Genomic DNA, 24,973 nt, shown 5'->3' on the forward strand with positions numbered 1-24,973 from the left:
ATTACACACACCTCCAGCCACAGTCCTGCCATCATCAGTTCCTTGAACATTTTAAATTCCACTGCAGTCTGAACCCATCATAACACAAACTCATTTCTCCAGGGAGGTCCGGGACATCTGTACCTGCTGAAGAACAAAGTGGCCACGTTTGCCAAGGTGGAGAAAGAGGAAGACATGATCCAGTAAGTTTTGTTTCATTATGAAGGAACAATGTGTGCCTATTTGTTGGAGTCTTTACAGAGAAAGAAATGCAGCATTTAAGCCTATTATTGTGATGCAGAGCAAAGATGGGGCAGCGCACTCTGAAGCTGGTTCATAGATTATTCAGTCTCTATTTTAAAGTTACAGTAGGAGGAGGAAATCATATGTTAAACATGAGGTAATCATCAGTTTTCTGTATGTACAGTTGAGTGTCCGTGTGGAAAAGATGCACGACCAGAAAATAATTCAAAGAAAACAGAAATGGACATATGGTGCTGCATTTCCATACGGTTTCATTTCAGTGATGATCCACCTGAGCACCTACCTGTTCTTCTCAGCTTCCTGAGCTCTGTTTGCATGCACAGTAGGTTTGAGGAGCTGTGTTTGCTTTGCTCAGTAATCACAGTATTACTGAACAGTCTAGACTCCTGCTGCTTCATGTTTACCCTGTTTTGTGTGTTAGATATTTGTGTGTTTACTTCTTCACTTCCTGGAGGAAGACAGTCTGTGGTTGAAGCAGTAGAGTGGTCGTGTCCGTGTCATCGGGCTTCGTTCGGCTACATGGACGATGTTCACACAGTCACACAGACGGTCATCTAATGTTATCTTCTTTGAAAAAAAAAATGCTTTTCTTTGTATATCCCACAGCTGGTTGCCAAGGAGATTTTTACGTCAAAAGGCAGCCAACCAAAGGCGTTTGGTTAGTTACTGCCAACAACAGTTTAAACACCATTTTCAAACTATTTTATCAACCACTGTCCTAAAATTACAGAATAATGCAACATTTTAAATAGTATGAAATAGTCCAGATTTTGTGTTTCTTAGTGTTATGGAAACCACACTTTCTCATGCTTCCAGCAGGTATAGAGCTATAGAACAGTCACATCAACGATCATTCACTCATAAACTGTTGACCATTAGCTGACTGAAACAGAAACTGACACAGCTCTGAGCTGTCACGGAGTCTCTGCTCTTTGGGTTGTAGCTACATGGGGTTTGACAGTTGATTTCTGGAAATGAGGAAATGCAATGATGTAGGTGGTGTAGGCTTGGATGATAAGGTGACAAAGATTTCTGTCAGTGCTGCTCCACTCAGCTTTTCCCTTCACCTTTTCACGCACAGATCTGTGGACTGCATGTGATTGATGCAGGGGACAGAAGTTTCCAACCATAAAGAATAAAATATATTCAGAACTATGATTATAGCTGCCTTTCATCAGTTCAGTTTTCACCGTTACCCTGATCATCTTCATCCCTCGCCTCTCCTGTGACCAGGTTCTGGCGGCGGCTCAGCAGGCTGATGACGAAGCTGAACCCGGAGCCGAACCTCATCCACATCATGGGCTGCTATGTGCTGGGGAGCGCTAACGGAGAAAAGGTAGCTGTCTTTGTTTGTAGCCTCAGCAACAAATGACACTCTTTATCTCCACCACTGTAGTCTAGAAGTTTACTTAGAATGTGTGCAGCAATGCTTACTCACAATCACAAACGTGCACACATGCTTGGAGCCAGATGCTTTCTATAGCGCTGAGCAGATAAATCACCTCGACAGTCTGCTGGCTCTGCCTCTTCATATTCCAGAGTTTTTCTGGGTCTAATGAGGTGAAGTATACTTTTAGTACATGCATGGTAGAATAATGAAAGGGCGAGCATTTTTTGTGCATGTGGAAGATAAGATAATGTGAAGGTAAGTGTTTTTTTATGAATTCCAACTTTCCCAGCACCTTCTGCTGCCTGGCTGTAGCTCTGATCCTGCTGTCAGGCCGCCACAGCACAGGGAGGGGGGAGGACGATGAAGAACAGGACGCACACACACACACACACACACACACACACACACACACACACACACACACACACACACACACACACACTCAGCACTGTGGAATGACAGGAGAACAGTCTCTGACACCCCCTCAATCCAGCTACACACAGACACCTACTTGCTGCTGCTGCAATCACACACTCACACATTTGCTCTCCCACTCGTTTGGTACGCCTGCCTGCCATGACCCTTCCACCCCCACAGGACTCACACACACTTACTATATGCAGACACGCTCACATATGCACATGAAACATGCCCACACACTGAAATATTCATACTGCCCAATGCAGCCACATTAGACACACTGTTCTACTGACTTGTGTGATTGCTCACCGCAGTGTTAGATGTTCTGGGAAATACTCCTGCAGAGCTTCTCCTGCCACACAAGTCTCACTTTGACATGGAGAATAATCCCAGCATGTCAGAGACAGAAAGGCCATTTAATGCATGTTGGATGTGTGTGTACCTCTTGACCTTGATAGAGCACTCGAACACAGTGTGAAGCTGGAAACATGAGAGTTATAGAAAGAAGTCAGAAAACTGAAAACAGTTTCTTATTTAGTTGGTTAATGTCATTACATTGTTTTAGTAGCTAACAAAACTCACAAGAAAAGCAGTCAGAGAGCGCAGTCCTCCTACATGGCCGCTCAGTCATATCATTTCTGATGGATAAAATCTTGAAAAAGTTTGTGGCAGAAATCATGGCATAGAATGTGTCCATTTAATATAGATGTACCCACAAACTAAATGACTTTGTGCTGATTACAGGCGTGTGTTATACATGTGTATGTTATGTACTGATACTGAATCACGTGACCTAAATATGTAGCGGGTGGCGGGAATTGATGGGACTCAGAAACACCCCCACAATTTAATCAGTTGTTCCTTAGATCATTTCTGATGGATAAGTCCTGATAAGTCCTCAGTGGTGGATTTGTAGTAGGATCACAATCATGTGATCATCAGCAGGCAGCTGATGTAGTGTTCACTTGTTGTCATGGTTACAGTGACGCCATGATACAGAAATGTTTAACAAATCCGTGGATCCAGACTATAAGCCGCATCACTGCCAGAATCTAATCACTTGCTGCTTGTGTTATTTCTGACCTTCCCTGAAAATTTCATCCAAATCCATTATTTCATTTTTGAGTAATGTTGCTGACAGACAAACAGACAAACAGACGGACAAAAGTGCGCCGATCATCACATAACTCCGCCGTTCCTTGGCGGACTAACAATCATTGAGAGGACTGGCAGCCTCAGATATACATTCTATATTGTGACACATTCAGCACATTTACTCTTTAATCTCTTTTTATTTTTTTATCCAAAAGTGCAGAGATACACAAACGCTGCATTCAGCAAACTGCTCATTGGTAAATATAGCAACGCAGTAGGTATCCATCACTTTGACAATGCAGTACCAGCATGTAGCGTTGCAAGCTACAGAAAAAAGTATAAAGTTGCAGCACAATATACACTGATAGCAGCAATATTCAAACCACCTGCCTGATATTGTGTAGATTCTCCACCGGGCCATGGATAGCGGATCTGTGGGGGTGTCCTGTGCTGTCTGGTTCCAGCGGATCCTTTTGGTCCTTTAGGCTGCAGGATCAGTCACTTGTTCTGGTGCATCCCACAGATAATCACATTGGGATCTGGAAAGCTTTAAGGTTCATGCTTTAAACTCTTGTCGTGTTCCTCGAGATGTTCCTTAGCAGGTTTTGGTCTGCAGCAGGGTTTAGGTAGGTTGCACGAGTCAAAAAACAAATCCACGGCAGGAACCAAGGTTTCTCAGCAGAACCCAGGAGATGGTCGGTGTTTTTCATCTCACCTGTCAGCTGTTGTCACGTAGTGCAGTATACAGAGTTAAAGAATGAATAACATTTGTTAGATTATTAGCTGTTACAAACATTGTTAATTACATTTCCAGCCAAATGCAATGTAATATAAACTGAATTTCTAGAAAATCTGAAAGCTACATTACAAGTTAAGTCCTCAGCTGTTCTTTGAAATTCAACTGAAAATTCAGTCAGTAACACGTCCACAATTGTGAGGTCAAAATGGACAACCTTGGCTTTACAGAAAAAAAGGCACTTATATAGAGGAGAATATAGAAAAACAATAGGTCTCTGTCTCCTCATCACCAGGCCAGAGTGAGATTTTTTTTTTTTAAATTACTATGAGTTCATGAAAGTATAATTTAGACAGTAAGCAACAGTCTTGGAACAATGAGTCAGTGACACTGATGGTCATAAACCTGTTCTAGAAAATCTTATCTGCAACTCTACAAAATCTGATGCAGTAACAGAAATGAAGTCCAACTGTGCTGCATCCATTTCAGTCATAGTAATATTAGTAAGAGGCAGGCCCTTTAGGAAATATGCCAGGTTTCCTGAAAAAATGAGTGCCACTTTAGAAATGATGAACAGATGCTGGCACTAGTTCTCCACTGAAATACCACAAAACCACTTCAGAAGAAGTTGACATCCTTACAAGGGCTCCAGTCAAAGCTCAGAAAGTGAAACACAGGATGGGAATCTGTCAGTCCTGTTGGTTTAATGTGGTTATGTCAGGGGGGGACTTGTAGTTTCCTCATTACTCCACACAGATAGGAAGTTTAAATACTTCTTATCTGCATCAGTAGAAGCTTGAGTGACTTGTTTCTTACAGACTTTTTTCTAAAAAAGTTTTGCAAGACCAGTTTAAAAACTTTTTTGGAAATGGTTAAGTGTTCCTTTTAGGTACATATAAGATTAGAAGCAACACTGACCTACATCACTAAACAACTGTACAAGATGTGTTTTTGTAGTTCTGACAAGACTGAGAGAGCCATAAATCATTTAGAATAAAAAGAGTGTCAGCAGTGAAAAGTCCCGATGAACTTTTAGAAGTATAATATTTTAAACCTAATAGCTTGAATTCATCATGTGGATTTAGTACAAATTGATTCACAGTTAGTAGACTATACTTTTAATAATATTTAATCTGATATTTGGTCAGCGTTTCAGATCTTCTGCTGCTCATCTCATGGTAAAGCTGAGGTTACAGATCATGAACATTGAGGCTGCATCCCACATCTAACTGTATTTCTTCCTCCTTCACAAACAGAAGGTGACTGAATTGAAACTGAGTTGAAGTGAAATTGAATCTTTGAGTTTTAGAGACAACTTCCACTCCTGCTCTTATTGTGTTTCTTTTGTGCAGTAAAATTTAGCCAGATACAAACAAAGCTGAAGTAGTTGCGTGATGAATCAGTTTGTAAAAGAAGTCTGTAATATACAGTTTGATGTGAAAACAATGTGAGAGAAAGCAAAGCTATTATCTGGCTAACAATTAATCTCCACCCTTATGTGTTTTATGGAATCACAGCCAGGTAGTGGAGTTAATTAGAAAATGATACATTAATGTTTCAAAATGCTGCTTGTAGCACATCTACAACCCTGGTTGTTTGCTTGTGCGTCAGACTTGTATGTTCTGGATATAAAGAACACCCAGCAGTACACAGTGTCACTGTGACATTTGGCATCGCCTTCATGGGGTTTCAGTACAAATCACACAAGGAGGGGGATGAACAAGGAAGGGCTTTTTCGCTGCATTTAACAATTTTCCCCCTGCTGCTGCCTGTGTGCGCTCCTGCAGGCTCAGCTGGAGAACCACTATTAATAGATCCACTCACTAGGCTGCAGCTCTTCTATCAACCAGCAGCCATCTTATTTAAGGGTCGAAAACCCAGGGCTTAGAGGTCATACTCATTCTCCTCAGTACTCAGTCATTTTTTAACTGAATATATAAAGATCATACTTTTTCGGGACATAAACGGACACAGCTGTATCAGGCTTGTTTCTGGTCCTCACCCTGGTTAATGGTTCCCCCTCAGGAGGTCTATCCACCGCTGACCACAAGCACTCCACAAGCGTCAACATTTCTGGAGATGCTCTAACCCAGACATCTGGCCGTGGCCTGTTTGGTCTTTGTCACAGTCTCTCAGGTGTTCTTACCTTCTCTCATATTTAATACACTGACTTCAAAAACCAACCGTTCACTTACTGTCTCATAAATCCCAGACATTGACCACCACAGTATTTGCTTAAACTGTCTAACTGGTCATGATGTTTTGACTCATCAGTGTAATATACATATACAATAACATCAAATTTCCAGAATAATTTTGGAAAAAGCAGGCTGTGGCCCCATATAAATGTTTTTTTAACCTGCTGGAAGTAGCATCAGAAGATGGTCCACTGTGGTCATAAAGGGAGGGAGATAGTTACCAACAATACTCAGGCAGACTGTGGAGTTTAAATCATGATCAGTTGGTACTAAGAAGATATCCTCCACACCATTACACCACCAGCAGCCTGAACTGTTGATACAAGGCAGGATGGATCCAAGCTGTATGTCATTTACTCCAAGTTCTGACCCTACATCTGAATGTTGCAGCTGAAATGGAGACTCATCAGAGCAGCAATGTTTTTCCAATCTTCTATTGTCCAGTTTTGGTGAATCTGTGTGAATTGTAGCCTCAGTTTCCTGTTCTTAGCTGAGGAGTGGCCCCTGGTGTGGTCTTCTGCTGCTGTAGAACATCTCATTCAAGGTTCAACGTATTGTGTTTCAGAGATCCTCTGGATTCCTTGGTTGTATCCAGTGGTTATTTGAGTTACTGTTTCCTTTCTATCATCTCCAACCAGTCTGTCCATTCTCCTCTGACCTCTCACATCAACAAGACGTTTTGGTCCAACCAACTGATCACTGGTTATTTCTCTTTTTCAGACCATTCTCTGTAAACTCTAGAGATAATTGTGTGTGAAAATGCCAGTAGATCAGCAGTTTCTGAAATACTCAGACCAACAAACAACAACCATGCCACATTCAAAGTATCTTAAATCCCCTTTCTTCCCCATTCTGATGCTCAGTTTGAACTTCAGAAAGTTGTCTGGACCATGTCTACATGAATAAATGGAGTGAGTTGCAGCTCTGTGATTGGCTGATTAGTTGTATTAACAAGCAATTGAACAGGTGTACCTAATAAAGTGGCTGGTGAGTGTATATGTGTGAGTGTAGCGTAATTGTAAAACTGTAAAACTATCCACAAAACAAAGTAGGGCTTTTATACTGGATTACATTTTTGTTAACACCTATAAGCCAGCCTGACCACAAACACATAAAGGTGCTTTCTCTGTTGGTGCGCTGTTTGATTAACAATAGAAGGATTAATTCGATTCCTTCAGGTTCACGGCTCTTGTAAAGCATTTTCTTGCGAACAGCTTCCCTACATTAGCTACACTGACCTCCACCTTGAGAAGTCATGGTCTATTGATGGCCTGCCACTGTAACGCCTCCAGGAAATGTCAGGGTTAAGCACCAGAGCAGGCTGCATTAGCTGTTTAAGTAGTGTATGGCAGCTTGTGTTACCTTTCACCTCTCTAACCGTGTCCACGTCTGCTCCCTGCTTCTTTGTGTTCAGTACACCACTGTTATCTGCTGACCGTTTGCCTGCCTGCTGCATACCTGGTCATCATAATAATGCTATTGACAGAGAGAAAGGGCCTGTAATTTATAGAAAAAAGCTGAGTCCCTCTCTAGAATTAATTTCTCTAAATGTAAGAGCTGTGATAATTGATCAAGGAATAATTGAAATGTCTGAGTTTTTCTTCTTTTCAAAAAATGGCCAAGTAGCATGCTCTGTTATAGAGCAATGATTATCAACCAGTGGGGGTAGTAACGTTAGAAGACTATGGAGAAGCTCATTTAGAAGAAAAAAAACAACAAACAAACAAAACATTAGAATTAATTCGAGGAGAGGTAAAGATGTTGGCTAAATGTAGTAGATAAATGGTTAAATTGTTGACTGAAATGTCATTATTATAAAACAGCTATCTAAAAAGAATTGATAAACACTTGAAATAGTCTAAAGTCATGAATACTTTGCTGAACCAGTGCATTAAGTAGCCTAATAGATGAATGCTTCAGAGAGTTAGATGAAAGTAATGAATACCCATTTGAAATTAATTAAACAGCCAAAGTAATGGTTAATTAATTTAAATAGTTACACAGAGGTAATGAATAATCAATCAAAGCAACAATCAAGAACATTTAGTTGAAATCAATGGATAAGTGGTTAAATAGCTGAAAGTAGCATATAAGCAAAAGAGGTAGCAGTGATGGATAACTAGTTTAAAGGTTCAGCTTGTGCTAGTGATAGTACAGTCGATCGCTTGACAGAACTGACCCTGAGAGTTCAAGTGTTGTTTACTGTATTGTAATGTATAAGATCTACTTCAAGTATTGAACTAAAACCATTTGGATCATGAGAGACTATAAAGGAGCTCATATGATGGGATGCTAAAGGGCACATCGGACAAGAAAAGTTTGGAAGAGCTGATCAAAAAATCTCAAGTATTATGTTTTCAAGATACCAAAGACACTGGGTAATAAAACTGTCTGCACTGAAGTTGGTTTTTCATTTATTGGAAACATAAATTGCTTTCCAAGGACTTCGTCTTTCAAGCTACTTTCTTTGTTTTTCAATTCTCAGATTTAAAAAAAAAAAAAACTTAATCATAGGTACCAAGGTAATGCCATAATGTTTGACACATGACAGCATAATTATCAAGCTTATAAATTACTGAGTGACATTGTTAAAATATATGTACATACATAGAAACATTAGTAGAAAAACCGATGAAAGACAAAACTAGTTGCAATCATACAGTAGGTTTAGCTCTTCTTTTAAAATGGTCATGGCAGCAGCATGTTTTTGTATTATTTTTCACTGAACAGCTAGTAGCGGCGCTCACTAACCCTAATCCTCTTTTAAATGATGCAAGTCCAGCACAGTCTTCTGGAGATGAAACCTGCAAATGTCTTTTGACTGCTGGCCTCTATGTGTGATGGCACACCAGCTGGCACTGGACCAAACCCCAGGGAGTGTAGGAGGATCAGGGACAATAAGGTGGAACTAGAGGGAGGAGGAGGTGGAGGAACTGTGGACAAAGGCCAGAGGCAGGAGTATCATCGACAGTGACAGGCCTCCAGATGATGCGTACCATGGAAATGTACAGCGGATAAAGGATGGGAACAGCAGATGTGTTCATCTTAGTTTTTTCCAACAATATGCTATAGGCGCACAATACTGGACTTGGGAAAGGACACATACATGTGTGTTGTATCCAGTTTCCAGTGCTGACATATGTCACATCCTGCTGATAAGTAATTTCAAAGGCTCTTCAATTGCAGCCAACATAAGTTCTTTCAATCTCGAAACAATCTCCAAAGTGAAAATACTTTTGACTCTGAGGTTTGTGGGAGCTAGCAATGATGCTACAATGAATCCTCTGCAGATTTACTCTCGTTTTTATCCTTATTCTTATTTATGCTGGTGGCTCAGACAGTCTGCTACATCCCTGAAGGCCACATCCTTTGAAGTCTGTCACCGCTGAAAAGCACACAGCTACATGTGGATGTTCTGAGCGATATTGTGGCTGGGCCATTTATATGTTATTTGCTGTACCAAGTAACGGGTGCTCTAAGAAGGATTTACAGAAGATTAACAAGGAGTTATACACTACTGTTCAAAGTCTGGGGTCACTTAGAAATGTCCTCATTTTTGAAAGAAAAGCATTTTTTTCCAATGAAGATCACAGTAAATGAATGATAAATCCAGTCTAGACATTGTTAATGTGGTAAATGACTATTGTAGCTGGAAACAGCTGATTTTTAATGGAATATCTCCATAGGGATACAGAGGAACATTTCCAGCAACCATCACTCCTGTGTTCTAATGCTACATTGTGTTAGCTAATTGTGTTGAAAGGCTCATTGATGATTAGAAAACCCTTGTGAAAATATGCACATGAATTGCATGGTTTTATAAAGCAGCACTGTTTTAGCTTTTAGGGCAAGTTATTTGAAAATTTGAGCATGTTTATGAGAAGAACGAAAAGAAAAGAAACCCTCCAAACGGTGAGATGTATCACACAAAGCTACAGATTTCTCTATAAATCATCTTATTTTTATACATTCCTTAAATGACAGAAGTTAGAACCCGGACACTGTTTTATTTTGTTTACTACAGAGGCATTAATTTAAATCCTGAACAGATAAGGATCTCTAGGAAACACAGCAATAACAAACCAACAGATGCTGAACTGAACCATGTTGGCTTTTTAAAAAGCTGACTTTTCAAATTGAGACAGATCTCGAGAGTTTCAATTGAATTGAATTGAAATTGTCTGGGTGACCCGATACTTTTGATTGGTACTGTATGTTCAGTGTGAAATCCACAGGTCCTTGTTGCAGGAAGGCCAATTAAAACATGTAGTACGATTTAGCACATCGTACAAGGTTTGAAAAAAAAATCATACATCAGCCCAGCTTAAAAAAAAATGCTACTAGCAACGCTTTTTCTTACTGAAAATTGCAGTAATGGGAAACTGGCTTTGTTTGGATCAGAGGGTGTCTCATAGCAAACATTCCAGAAGCAACTCATCCCTGTTCTGTCTCCAGAGAAGCTCATCTTTTACTTCAAGTTGCAAAGCAGCTGGATTCTTATGGGATTCACAATATCATGATCATGGGAGAGTTCCATTCTCCAGACTTTCAGCGATGCACTTGTGTCCGATGCACCGTTGGTTGGACCCTCATCACCATAGAGGAGCTGCTGGCAGCTTTGGGTGTCTTATAGGTAATAGATGGTGATTGACAGATGATTCATCCATCTACCTGCCAAGTAGTTGTTGAAAGTGTCTGCTCTTTTCCAAACCATTTCCAGCGACGCCTTCTCGAATGGTTCTCTGTAACAAACCATCTGGCTTGTGGGGCTTTGTGGTACCAACACCTTTTAATGAACACTTTTCATTCCTTAAATGCAGACTCTCAGAGAAAAGATATCAGTTTTATATATGCATCTTGGTAATTTACAACACAGAGGTCTGGGCCAGCGATTAAAGGCAGGTTCAGTGCATTTAGATGGGTTTGCCCTTCACTTCTTCCCTGCATGTGATCCAGCTCTTGTGGCCTATGGTTCAGTATAGATCCACTCATCGAGACAGATGTGTCTATATGGGTGGAAAACATTACCATAAGTGCCTCTCTCTTTCATTCTGCTGTTGCTGTGTAAGTGGCACGTTGACCTTTTGCACACACACTGTGCTGCATGAACAGAATCAAGGTTGTGTCGGGCCTCCTCCAGCTCTGCACACAGACCCATCTCTGCATCATCTCTGCTCTGTTTGTTTTCCTTTCACAATGCCTGGTGGCATTTGGAACCAAGTCTTCTCTCTCTCTCTGTAACTGTTTCTCCCTCTCTCTCCCTCTTTCCCTGCAGCTTATTCAGACTCTGAAGAGGCTGATGAGACCCTCCTCAGTCGAATTCAAGTCCCCACTAGAGCTGTCGGCACAAGGTGAGAGCGCCGCATGCATATTTAGTCATAGTTCCACTTGGGCTCTGATAATGGTTTTCTGCTGCCTCTTCACAGATAACACACACTTATTCCACCTGTGCTACAGAGGATTTGCGCCCCACAACATGCACACACATGAAAAAAAAACACATATAAAGTGTTGGTATTGATTCACAGCTATGGGACTCAGCAGTACTCCAGCTGAATGTTAATCGTGTCCATTAATCAATGCCAGGGAGCATATTAGGGAGTGTGAGCAAACATACAGGTGTGAACTCTACTGAGCTCTGAACACATCCCTCATCAGTCATTTTCCCGACATCTATTGATGCCATGCTAATTATTTTCTATTAAAACGTCATTATGGCCTCCGTGTGTTTTCCCATCCTCTATTGATCCACCACACTCCGCTGGGAAGAGGATTCAGCACATTGTCTAGGAATAATATGATGCAGACAAGGAAAAAGACAAACAAAAAGAGAACTGGCAGGTCAGAGGTGAGCTCTTAAACCTGATTAGAGGCAGCAGCTGCACAGTTCCAATCTGCCCTCCTCTTTTAAGTTTATTCACTGCATTTTCAGGTCAGCTTTGAAAGTGCAGATTGTGTTCTGCATATTGAATGGTTAGCTAAGTGCACATGCGCTGCCTCGAGCACAGCTAAGCGTTTGTGTTTTCTAGGTCGTTGATCCAGAGGTATTGGATTAGAATTCATTACAGTGAAGGCTCCTAAATCATTGTACATGTGAGGTGTGTAATGTTATGATTTTCAATCTTTTTTTTAATGATTTCTTAATGCATAGTTGCATCCACTTAAACTTCACAGCATTGTTTCTCTCAGCTGAGATCCATCTTTTGTCCCTGAAGGAATATTACCTCTGCAGCCAGAGGATCACAGCACTCCCAGCAATCCCAGTCCTCCCAGTCCTCCCAGTGCTTTTTGACCATTTAAATAGACTGGTAGAACTCTGTGACTCTTATGAGCTTCAAAAAAATAAAAGAAACATTTTGCTGGTCATTGGTAAATGATAGAAATTTGTACAGATTTTTTCTGAAAAGCACAAGAGTGACAGCTTATTTATGGTACAAAACTCTGAACCATTGCCTTGTTTGGAATGGTTCAGCAGGTTTAACTGATGTAATTTTACTTTGCAACTGAGAAACATGAGGTCTACTTTCCATATGTTGACAAAGCAAGGAATGGGGCTTATACTGGAGGCCCATTCCTCATAAGGGCCTATGGTTTCTGTTTTTGACCTTGTGTTTATAACACACACACACACACACACACACACACACACACACACACAGACACACACGTGAACAGGAGCAGCAGTCAGCTTTAAACCAAAATACAAAAAAGTTTAATTTCTCTAAAAATGAGTAAAAGTCTAAAAGTAACTCACCATGAATGCATGATAAACATTTGAACAACGGACAACATGAGCTTGTTTTCACAGGTGTGTGATACATGTAATTTCATGGTTTAATCAGAATCTATCATTAGACACGGTGTGAAAAATGCCTCCTCCTCAGCGCTTCTTCTCAAACAACAGCAGCGTGAGCAGAAAGTGTCCTCTAGAGTCACGACAGTAGCCTGAGCTGCTGCTGTGAGCTTCACTAGTCAGACACACTCAGCAGCTGCAGACGACCATGAAATGGAACCAAGACAGGCAGTATTTTTACTCCAGTAATGAGAAAAGGGTTCTTTTTTTATTATTTTGTAAGGCCTGACATTGAAATAACATAAAATTGTGTTTTGTAAAATGGGTAAAAACTTAGTTTGGCTGAACGTGGCGGCACAACAAACTGGTTTCAACACTGGAGACCAAAGCAGCAGTGGAATGGAAAACTGAAAACAGAACGTGACCCTGTATGATGAGACAGAGCACCAGTGAAGGAAATTACAGAAGTGTTGGCTTTTTATATCAGGAAAGTCATGGTACCTGTTTGAACAGCGAGAAAAGCCAGAATATCACTGACAGCATCCATCCATCCAGCCATCCAGCCAGCCAGCCATCCATCCAGCCATCCATCTATCCCTCCATCCATCCAGCCATCCATCATCCATTATCTATGCACTGCTTAGTCCTCATTAGGGTGGTGGGGGGCTGGGGTCTATCACAGGACTACACATAGAGACAAACAATCACACTCACATTCACACCTACAGACAATTTAGAATCACCAATTAACCTCAGCATGTTTCTGGACTGTGGGAGGAAGCTGGAGAACCTGGAGAAAAGCCACACATGTACAGGAGAACATGGAGACTCCATGCAGGAAGATCCAGGGATCTTCTATCTGCAAGGCGAGCAGCCCTCAATGACAACAATCAGTCAAAACATAAAAGCATCCAATGCAAATATGACCTTATTTACTTGTAATTAGTTAATTAGGTTTTTGAGGTGTATATGGAGAATAAGAACAAATTAAAATAGTTCGAAAGACTTAAAAGATTCTGGTTTTGTTTTATAGATGCACCATCCGGCCTTAGAACACAGCTTTAACTCTTTTCCAGCCAGAACCTGAAGTCAGCAACCAGATAAGAGTGATTCAGACTCCCCCACACGACACACGATCGAGACTGCAGGTCTTAAGTGCAGCACATTTGTGTGTCTTGCTGCATTGTAATATTTCTTATCAGTCCCCACAGCACACAGAGCAATCAGAAGAACAGTCAGGAGACACTCATCAAAATAGGCCAGTATAGAGAGCAAGTGTCAAATAACTGCTGCTTCCGATGAAAACGCTGCGAGGCCCCAGGGTTTGACTTCTAGTACGTACTGATAGCTTCAATTAGAATTTTAATGTTAGATGTAAATTAAATCACAAGTTGCTATGGAGTGAAAATGAGCATTTCATCAAACTTCACAACTGAGTCTGTTTTAAACAAAAGGACCTCTAAAGCTATACTGGCATTAAAAACCTTCCAAACACCATCCAACTCTTCATGTTGTGCCTGCAGAAAGTAGAGGAGTGTCACTGCAGATGCAGAATCGCTGAAGTGGTTTGTTGGGGGGTTTTTTGTTGTTTTTTCCCCCCCCTGGACCTACTAATGGAAAAGCAGTGACTGATGAAACCACGACACAAAGTCAATGACGGCAGCTCTGTGACCCACATCCTTTTCCTGCTGTGATCCCACAACTGTCTCTAGATCTGATGACTGTCAATCCTCCATCAATACTCTGACAGTCACTGAATAAGTTTCCATCAGCCTGATTGGAGGGGTATCATACTGCATACTCAAAATCTGAACAGGCAGAAAAACAGTCATCCTTTTCCCTGAGGTACAGCTGAAGCTACGTCCAGCGCACAGGAAAACAAATGTGAGGCTCTTGAAATTCAGAATCCTTTTCCCTGACTGTGTGTGAGCAGCAGAAATAATCTTGGCACTTGGATTTCATGAGTCATTTCTGCAGTAAAGATGTTGAGAGACTCGATGAACTCTTATTCAGTGGTGTTGAATGTATTTCCTCCTCCGTAGTTTGACATGTTAAAGGATCTACTACTACCTCCTGCAGGTTAACCTGCTTTAACCAGACAACGCTGACTCGCTACAAACGCAGTGAAATAATCAGAATCACAGCCACATCCCAGAGTCTATCCATGGAAAAAGAACATCTGATGTTGTGAGCACATAGTTGTCTCGTCCTTAATTTATTCTATTCCAGAGCTGCTCATCAGAAACGCTGTAAGAAGTAAAACATGGAGGCAGTGATCATTTCATCGGTCAGTGCGTTGCTGGCATCCTATAGGCTCCAGAGAAGATGCTGCACAGAGATTACAGAGCAAGAGCATAAATCTGAAAGTTTGACAAGCATACAGAAGCAGTCTGAGAGACAAACAGGACATCTGGGCAGCAGCATGTCTGAGTGGTTTGTACCTGAGCTGGGAAATCTGAAAATATAATGCTTTCAAACTGAAAGACCCTCCACTCTTGAATAAAGACAGGGAAATAACTCCATTTGTTTTGAGTTCAATCCATTTTTGGAGCTGCAATCCAGTGTGCAGACTGTCTATAATCAGTATGTTTCAGGTTTATCTGCATTGAAAATAACAGCTGCATATATGCACACTAATCCCTCTATCATTTCTTCTGTTTTTAAATTTTATTTGTTATTTTGTTATTACTTGATTTATTCTGTTTTATTTTTTACTTCAGCCATTCTTTTACACTGAAATATTTGCTGCACACAGCTTACATGAGGCAACTTCCTGCTCACACAAATTAAATTTCAAAATCAAGTTTGGTTTGAGCATAGAAACTGAGCGTCCTAAGTTGTGTGTGTGTGTGTGTGTTGGATTCCTAAAAAATGCTGAAAGAATTTTTTTTTTTCATTTTGCGATTCTGGGCTGCACAGTGGATAAGTGGTTAGTACTGTCGCCTTGCAGCTAGAAGATCACCTGTTCGTGTCCCGGCCTTCCTGGGATCTTCCTGCATGGAGTCTCCATGTTCTCCTGTACATGTGTGGGTTTTCTCCAGGTTCTCCAGCTTCCTCCCACAGTCCAGAAACATGCTGAGGTTAATTGGTGATTCTAAATTGTCCATAGGTGTGAATGTGAGTGTGATTGTTTGTCTCTATGTGTAGCCCTGTGATAGACTGTTACCTGTCCAGGTGTCCCCTGCCTTCACCCTCAGTCAGCTGGGATAGACTCCACCCCCCATGACCCTGATGAGGATTAAGGTGTATATAGATAATGGATGGACTTTGCAATTCAGAATTTTCAGATTATTATAAAAGGAACAATAAAAAGCCCTCAGAGAGTGCAGTACTCCGTCAAGGCTGTCCATTCCCCCATATGGCACTGTCAGAAATGCAGCATTTAAAAAAAAATTAATTCAGCATTTGTTTATTAGTTATTGATGATCAGAAATCACAGCAACATAGAATGTGTCCATTTAATATAGATGTACCCACAAACAAAATGACCTTGCACTGAGCACAGGCGTGTGTTATGTACAGATACCGGATCACGTGACCTAAATATGTAGCAGGCGGCGGGAATTGATGGGACTCAGAAACACCCCCACAATTTAATCAGTTGTTCCTTGTATCATTTCTGACAGATTAGTCCTGATAAGTCCTCAGTGGTGGATTTGTAGTAGGATCACAATCATGTGATCATCAGCAGGCAGCTGACGTAGTGTTCACTTGTTGTCATGGTTACAGTGACGGCGTGCTGCTATCTCACAGTGATACAGAAATGTTTAACAAATCCGTGAATCCAGACTATAAGCTGCATCACTGCCAAAATCTAATCACTTAGTCCTTGTGTCATTTCTGACCTTCCCTGAAAATTTCATCTAAATCTGTTTATTTTAAAGTAATGTTCCCAACAGACAGACAGAAAGACAGACAGAAAGATGGACAAACAGAGAGACAAACCAGCACCAATCGTCATATAACTCCATCACGTTCCTTGGCAGAGTAACAAACGGTACACTGTTTCTCACTGAAACATCTAAACACCATTATGCTCTGCAGAGAGTTTGACCAACAACATGCAAAGACGAACTGCTCATACACAGCAGTGAGATCAGGATGATGGCAGCAGGCTGAATACAACGTGACGAGTCCGATCTGTTGGATGAGGTTTACCCAGCAGCGTACGTTGTTGTAACCGTGTTTCTTTCATTTGCATCTGTCTGCAGGCAAAGAGATGATCGAGATGTACTTTGACTTCCGTCTGTTCCGCCTGTGGAAAAGCCGTCAGCACTCCAAGCTGCTGGACTACGACGACCTCTTGTGACATCACCCCGTGTTCCGTTGGCTTGTTGGCCGGTTATTGCGAGTCTGAGCCTACTGCTGTACGGTGACAGGGCGTTTGGTTGACGGAGCCCCCACCCTTCTGAGCGGCTCCTAGACCTCCTCTGAGGCCGAGCTGGAGCAGCAGCAGCAGCAGTTGGGTCTGTTTTTTTTAGCCCTTCTGAAGCGACGTGGTGTGGCCCTGTAGATCCAGCCAGTGGTGTACCTTTTCTCCCCTATCCATTGTCACTTTCTGCCTATCTCCTCCAGAAAAGAGAGGGAAAAAGGGGGAAAGCGAGTGACTCATCATCCTAGCCTAAATGTGTCAAAGACGATAACTAGAGTTAGAGTTAGAGTCACACAGGATGTTGGATAGCAGAGGGACAACAGAGAAAAGAAAGAACTCTTTTTGAGTTTCCAGGGTGACAGGTTTATTTTTTGTTTTTTGCCTTGCCTTTAGCCAGCCTATCGGTTCTTTAAAGATGGAGGCTAACAAGGACGGAGGTATTTTCTTTGTCACTTGTGGAAACTACTTACTAAGGAATCAGAGCTCATATGTACATAAACAAGTGCTTGCAGGAGCAGTAGAGAATAGATTTCCAGCATCTCTTTCCATGCTATCATGTGAAAATGTAGACATCGAATTAGTCTTATTTAATATTAAAGTCGGCTATTTAACACAGCTTTTTTAAAACTTCAGATAAACGTGTTAGTATTTCGTACAGACTGTTGTATTAACTCAGGTTAAATCCCTTGTTTTCTACTAAGAATTGTACAACATACTGTAGATCAGGATCAAAGGCCTTCATCGTCCACACAGAGTCATCTTCAGTGGAACGTTGCGACTGTCAGGGATGTCGTATCCTTACTTGTGTGTGGAGGGCGGAGCTTTTTTGAATTTCCATAGTCTTTCGAGTCAGCTGTAGCCGAACAGACAGACGTATCCGTGCATGTTTCATAACATTACAGCGGTACATTTCAGCCAACACTAGCTATCCTTTCTTCAGCTGTTGGTTAGCAAATGTTCAGCCTTTTTGTGTGTTCGTACTGCATGTGTGTGTCCATAGCTTCTGTGCATAGTTCCCCTGCAGGTGGAGACTATGACACCGTACTCTTAACCATGACATTATATAAGACAGAATACATACATGTATATTTAGGTTATTTCAATGATTTACTCGTGTTTTTGGAGTGTTTCTTTTTTAAGACTTGACTTGAATCACTCTAAGTAGCAAATGAGTGTTAGAGGTGAGACTTTCCTTTGACTTTTAGTTCCTCCTCACCACCACGTCCTATTCTGTGTTAATATACTCTTAAAACCAGTGCTGTCATTGGGTGAATACCACACGATTTAATGGTGTCACTAAATACTGTCTTTGCCATACATATTTCTGGTATTAATATCTATTTTAGAATGGTTTTGCTAGTGACATGTATTTTGTCGATATTAACAGAAAGGATTTGAAAGTTGTACTCCTCTGATTTAGTGTTGCATTTTCCTGAAACTGAAGGATTTAAGCCAAACAAATCAGAAAAGAGCAGTCAAAAACGAAGTCATGCAACATCATGTTGATTGTTGTAGTTTGGATCAGTGTCCAAAAACACAAGATCCTACATTTCCCAACATGCAGCTTGATTGTGTCTTTTAATTAGAATGTCTTTTCACAAATAAATAGTGAATCATGAACACCAAATACCGCCGCAGTAAAGTCCGGTTTCCAGCAGGCTTCAGTCTGTACAGGATGTTACGGATATATTGGCTATTACAACCCATTTTAGCAGAATTTCTGAAAAAGCTGTTCTATTTTTTTAAAGCAAGGGCTCACCCTGGTGTACTGCAGAGCTACACACTAAATAACTAACACAACTAACAGTAAATGCTTAGGGTAGAGTACCGTGTTAAAACTTGTATCTAATTTGGAACGTCGGCAGTGAATAAGTGTAAAGTCAGACAGGATGAGTGACATCTACATCGCTTTATCTGCAGCTTGTGCTGAGGTGGCCGTGCTCTTCATCATACACCCTCCTCCTCCTCCTCCTCCTCTCTGCAAAGATGCAGCTTCAGACCAAATGTTCTCACAGAGATATGAAAGAATGAGGAGAAAGTGAAGCCTGTGTTTGCTCTTCATTGTAGTCTGGATGTCTGAATTCAGATGAAAGTTAAGGAATGATTCAGGAGAGGGATTTCTATATGGGACAGTAACACAACAGATGTTATTCATCCATACATGCTTCCTATATGCAGGCCTCTCTGCACATGTTCGCTGTTTGTGTTGCGACTATGGGTGGCTGAGCGCTTTCAGTGCTTATTTACAGAACATCCATGTGTTGTTGCTGCTTCCTGATCCATACAGGTCAACTGAGCTGGAAGAAGTGCTCATGGCACTGGTGTGTTGTGAGTAGCTCTTAGTCTGCAGGATGCAGATGGACGATTCGAATGCCAACACTATTCATCTTAATGCATCCTGGAGGACAGTGGGCTCTCTAAGGGGAGCTGCAGTCCAAGGAGGGACATCAAGGCATTGGTAACATCTCATTAAAGCCAGCCAGAATGTCAGAGATTAGAACTGTCTTAGTGTTTTCTAGTCTAGCAGTTGTTTCCTTTTTTTTTTTTTTTTTTTTTTTTTTAAACTGAGGGCAATAATCAGAGGAAGCGTGTCAAATGAGAGATTGTGTGTTTTGATCCAACACGGCTGGACTGGTTTTTGGATTGAAGCCCTTTAAGTGGATGGAGAACACATGAGTTACATCTGATTTCACTCAGCAGCACTAACACTGTTTGCATTATCTGGTTCCAGTTATGAGAATGGGCAGATGTGTGTTTTCCCTGTTTTTAACGTGTATCTGTACAGAAGTGCTCAGCATTCACGGAAGAAAAAACCTCATAAATATGAATTCCTTTCTGATAAGTACGACATTTAGATGCCATTTTTACTATAAAAGGTTGAGCTCTCTGGGTTGAAATGTTAAATTTCAACAAAGTCCTTTGGAAAATGTTACATTAGATGTTAAAAGTCTTCACATGTGTGAACAGATGTAAACTTTTGTGGTGTTCAATTAGTTTCAAACCTGTGCACATAAAAAACACAGGCGTATCCTTTGATGTATTATTTGAGTTATTAAATATGAGTCTTGCTTTATTACTGCAGGAGCTCTACAGTTCAGAGGCAAATATTGTACTTTTACTCTACATTCATTCGATAACTTTACTAGTTACACTAACAATACAATACTATATGTATATAAAATTACCCAAACTAGCCAGTAACAGATATTAAAATTAACTTCACCTTCATTAGCTGTAATAAAATAATGAACACATGAATTAATATAATATACACTACTGTTCAAAAGTCTGGGGTCACTTAGAAATGTCCTCATTTTTGAAAGAAAAGCTTTTTTTTTCAATTAAGATACCATTAAATGAATGATAAATCCAGTGTAGACATTGTTAATGTGGTAAATGACTATTGTAGCTGGAAACAGCTGATTTTTAATGGAATATCTCCATAGGGGTACAGAGGAACATTTCCAGCAACCATCACTCCTGTGTTCTAATGCTACATTGTGTTAGCTAATGGTGTTGAAAGGCTAATTGATGATTAGAAAACCCTTGTGCAGTTATGTTAGCATGTGGATAAAAGCGGGAGTTTTCATGGAAATCATGAAATCGTCTGGATGACGTTAAACTTTTGAACGGTAGTGTACATTATTCTGAAAAGGACCATTCTGCACAATGAGCATTTTTGCTTTTGATACTCTTACACTTTTAATTAAGTGAAAATGGATGCATTGAAATCAGTGTAGACACTGTGATATTACTACTTTTATCAGAGTGTAAAATCTGAGTCCTTGTTCCACGTCTGTCAGAGAGACAGACCAATTATCAGCCACCGTTCTGCCTCCAAAGTCTCAGAAATCAACTCGACAACTTGACTTGACTGACATCCCATCAGACAGGACATTTGTACACCTGAGCAGAAATGCTTCCTTGTGAGGAAGACCTGCTCTGTGGACTCCTCTCTTGTGCATGTTTTTATGTACACAGGTCTGGACATGAATTAAGCACCATAGTGTATGTTACTGCCTTGTTCCTGTAGCCTATATGTGTTCACAGTCTGACAGATTACGCCTGTGGAAGTTGTTTTTAGCAGTTCTTCCATTATACTGAGAACTCTCCCTGAATGACTGTGATGCTAAAGAAAAGGTGATTCTCAGGCCAGTTCTTCACTGTCTTCTTCTAGGAGTTTTAAGCCGGTTTATGGATGCTTGTTTGAAATGAACAACAAAGATAAAGATATTTTCTTACTCTAGAGTTGATTATCATAACGCAGACATTCAGATTTCCTGATTTTGAGATCTGTTCTCATTCTAATGAGATGATAAATCATCGTTAGGGGGAGATAAAGTCTTCAAAGTCGGTTTCTTTAGTGGATGCAGTCTTCTTCCATATTTATGTGTTACTGTGATTTCTGTTTTCTGTCTGTGTTAACAGTGCTGTTAACTTATCTCTGCGCCTCAACACAGAAAATGTCACAGTAATTATGATAATTTGCTACAACCACCAGAACAGCAAAGGTCCTGCTGTAGTATGGATTAAAAATGCTAGCTTTCTCAAAATGATTGCTACTTTAATTGCTAAGGGTTTGAACCATTTATCCAGACTGTAAACTGTCTGGGTCCTTAAATTACCTGAACAGCAGAGAGAAACAGGTAATTATTTGTAAGGGGATCTTTTATCCGAAGTCCCCCCGTTTTCTCAGTTACCTTTGTATTTTTTTAGCTATGCTGTTCATGTAAACTCAAAACTTTCTGCAATTTTTCCTGTCATTATGATAAATAAGACATAATGTACTTTATACTGCACACCATTTTGATTTACTGTTTACTGGTAGTTTCCATTGTTCTGTTTTTTTTTTTTTTTCTGAATGTGTAAAGTCACAAAAAGATTCTCCAAAGCTCAAAGTGTGTAAAGCCTCTTGTTGGGTGTGTTGAGTAAAACTCATTCCAACTTAAATTCACTCATAAAAACGACTAAGCAGTAGGAGTGGTAATGATGTGAGTCAGTGCTGTGGAAATGTATCTGATGCTGAGTTTATTCTGTGATCTAGAACAAGTAATTCCACCTCTCCTCAGTTTTTCATGCAGCCTTTAACCGTCTATGCTGGACACTTCCAGCTCTTACTTGAGACATTATTCAGATTCTGGCTTTTACAGTATTTGATATTAATCTTGTAAAACATGGAAAGTCCTGCTCATTAGATTGTTTCTATAACATAATGTCAGAGTTAATGTAATGTCTGTTTAAGCATAGGGCTTTTTAAGGTTCTGTTTCCCTTTGGTTGTGCATTATATCCTGACTGCTTGGGTTTATTCTATGAGATCGTTGCTATCTTTTGTGTGCAGTGACCTCTTCAAGGTAGATCTGACCTTCAAAGTGTTGTACATTCACGTCCATATGTTACAGCATCACCCACTCTCCCACAATCTTACTCCTGTAGCAATATACTGTGTATGAATATTTCAACTTGTATATGTGTGTGTACTAGACAGGGAGCATTGTTTAAGGTGTATTAGTCTGTAACAGTGCTGGGTGTTAATGACTATTGATTTGCAGTGCTGTGGCTGATGGACAGAAACAAAGACAGCAGGAAGCTCACTGCTCAGCTCCACTAATCCTACAAGACTCTTCTGCTGCTGTGCGTTTGAGTGAAGGCCGAACCACTGAGCAGCTTTTTGATTTGACCGATTACCACATTGTTAACATTTATATAATTGTTAGATGTGGATTTGGTTGTGGCTAAGTTCTGAGGAGCTCCAGTGGTGATTGAAGTGAACTGTCTCCTTAATTGGATGTAGTCAGGCTGCAGGCGAAGGATCTAAGATGTCTAAGGCTGTACTGATCCATGCATCATTAGTTACAGGTTGCATGTTGCACTCTACACAGTCAGCATTTGCATTCGGCCCTTTTAGTGCAGCCTAAACTTTAGCGATTGTCCTGACCGCAAGAACCGCCCCTGCAGAACCTCTTCTAGGAGAAGAACACGCCCCACTCTGGGCTAGGTACTTCTGAACTGCTGTGAGGGTCTCATTGCTGATTGGTTAAGTCTGGAGAAGAGAAATGCTGATTGTTAATATTCAGAGAGGACGAGTGCCATTTTTCTGACCTGTCGATGTCCTCACCCAGCAGCAGTCTTCTCTCCTTTAACATCGCCATCAGCAATAAAATGAACTATATAAGCTAACATAATAAACCTCTATTGATCGATGAGCATGTAGGACGTAGATCAACTGGGCTAACTGCTGTTTGTTTCTGTCTGGGTGCACTCAGAGTTAACATCATGTCCATAGTTGTTGGATCCTACAATGGAACCAAAGAGGCTGAAAGGGTAGACTACACATTCCTGTGAATGTTAGCGCCACCTAGCACCTGCCTGGAGCAGTCGAAAGCCGTGTATTTATTTGAACCATATTTTCAACAGCTCAGCTTTACATGTGAACACTGGACGAGGCAATAGACCTCAGTCATGTTCGTTTAAAGGAGTCAAGCAAAGCGTCAGGCAGCCTTGGCAATCTTTTTTGGGTGCTGGCAACTTTTGGAGAAAAAATAAATCTTAGACACGAAAAGAAAACTCCGATCTCAGATGTCAAGACTCTTAAATAAGGTCCTGTACAGATCCATTGTGGTGTAGCTGATGGGAACACTCGGTTCGACCTGGTTCACTGAAGCAGCCGTTTCCATTTCCTGAGAACATAATTACACAAATCAAGAGACTGATCTTTGCCTCCCCTGTCCTGTTGTTTCCTAAATGAAACCGCATGTCCCATTGAGAGCAGAAGACAGCTGAATTATTATTAAGCATTGTTGTGCCCTCCCCGCTGCTTCTTGCCACTTTCCATGAAGATTGCCAGGGCTCGGCTGGGAGCGTGATTGAGTTTGATGAGAGCGATGGATTGATGCTGCTTTGATTGCCCCGACACCTCCAGTAGGGCTGTGATCGTATTTTAGGACGGGTGGAAAATAATGTGTTTATGTTAATGTCTGTTTCACTTTGCATCAACTTCTAGCTCCTCTGACTGAGCATTACATTTTGGAATAGCTTTTTTAGACTAACGCTGTAGAGAGTGATAGACGTTAAATAAGGTTCAAACACAGACTTATCATCCATGTGTCCTGATAGAGAAAAACGTGTTTATTATGAAAGGTATAATAGCAAATAACATAAATGTATATCTGGTGATTTTGATACTAGTAGAAGTTAACAATATATCTGGGTAGCTTTCTGAGCTTTTGGGTTCTTCCTTAGAATAGACATTATAGATGGAACTTTAAGGTGACTGCTTATTGTATTTAAACTAATAGCAAAGAAATGTTGTTGCATTGCACAATGTTGGTAATAACCTGTGAGAAAAATGATTGTTTTTAAAGCATTTTTTTTCAGTAAAGCATAGTTCTACACAGGTTGTTTCACTGCCTTGTTATTGATTGAGTCGTGTCATTATTGCAGTAGAAGTACTTCTTGAAGGGTTCATTCTGAGAGCAGCTGCAGAGCAGAAGAATGTTTGGGACTGGGATGCTGCAGTGCACACTGAAAATCTCCAATCATCCATCTTATTAATGTTGACTGTGTGCAGGTTGCATGAAATTTTCTCCTGGCCATTGAAGCCGTGGATTACATTAAATAATAATTTACTGTGGAGAACCTAGAACACTGCAGCAAACATATAGCAAATATATCTGGTCATTAATTTAAGGTCCCATATGGTTGAATCCACTTTTATTGTTTTGTGTC

At 40.7% G+C, this 24,973-nt stretch overlaps 1 protein-coding gene across 1 annotated transcript in view; it reads left to right on the forward strand.

The window, feature by feature from the left end:
* Positions 1–24,641, forward strand: part of nsmfb (NMDA receptor synaptonuclear signaling and neuronal migration factor b) — a 66,218-nt gene extending 41,577 nt beyond the window's left edge. The window contains exons 11-14 of the mRNA XM_055011669.1: positions 103–182; positions 1,477–1,579; positions 11,358–11,433; positions 17,087–24,641. Of these exons, the coding sequence (XP_054867644.1) occupies positions 103–182; positions 1,477–1,579; positions 11,358–11,433; positions 17,087–17,184 (357 nt within the window). The 3' untranslated portion in view covers positions 17,185–24,641. The remainder of the gene's footprint in view (positions 1–102; positions 183–1,476; positions 1,580–11,357; positions 11,434–17,086) is intronic.
* Positions 24,642–24,973: the final 332 nt, after the last annotated feature.

This window comes from Amphiprion ocellaris, chromosome 6, assembly GCF_022539595.1.
Source record: "Amphiprion ocellaris isolate individual 3 ecotype Okinawa chromosome 6, ASM2253959v1, whole genome shotgun sequence".
In the NCBI taxonomy this organism is placed as follows: domain Eukaryota; kingdom Metazoa; phylum Chordata; class Actinopteri; family Pomacentridae; genus Amphiprion; species Amphiprion ocellaris.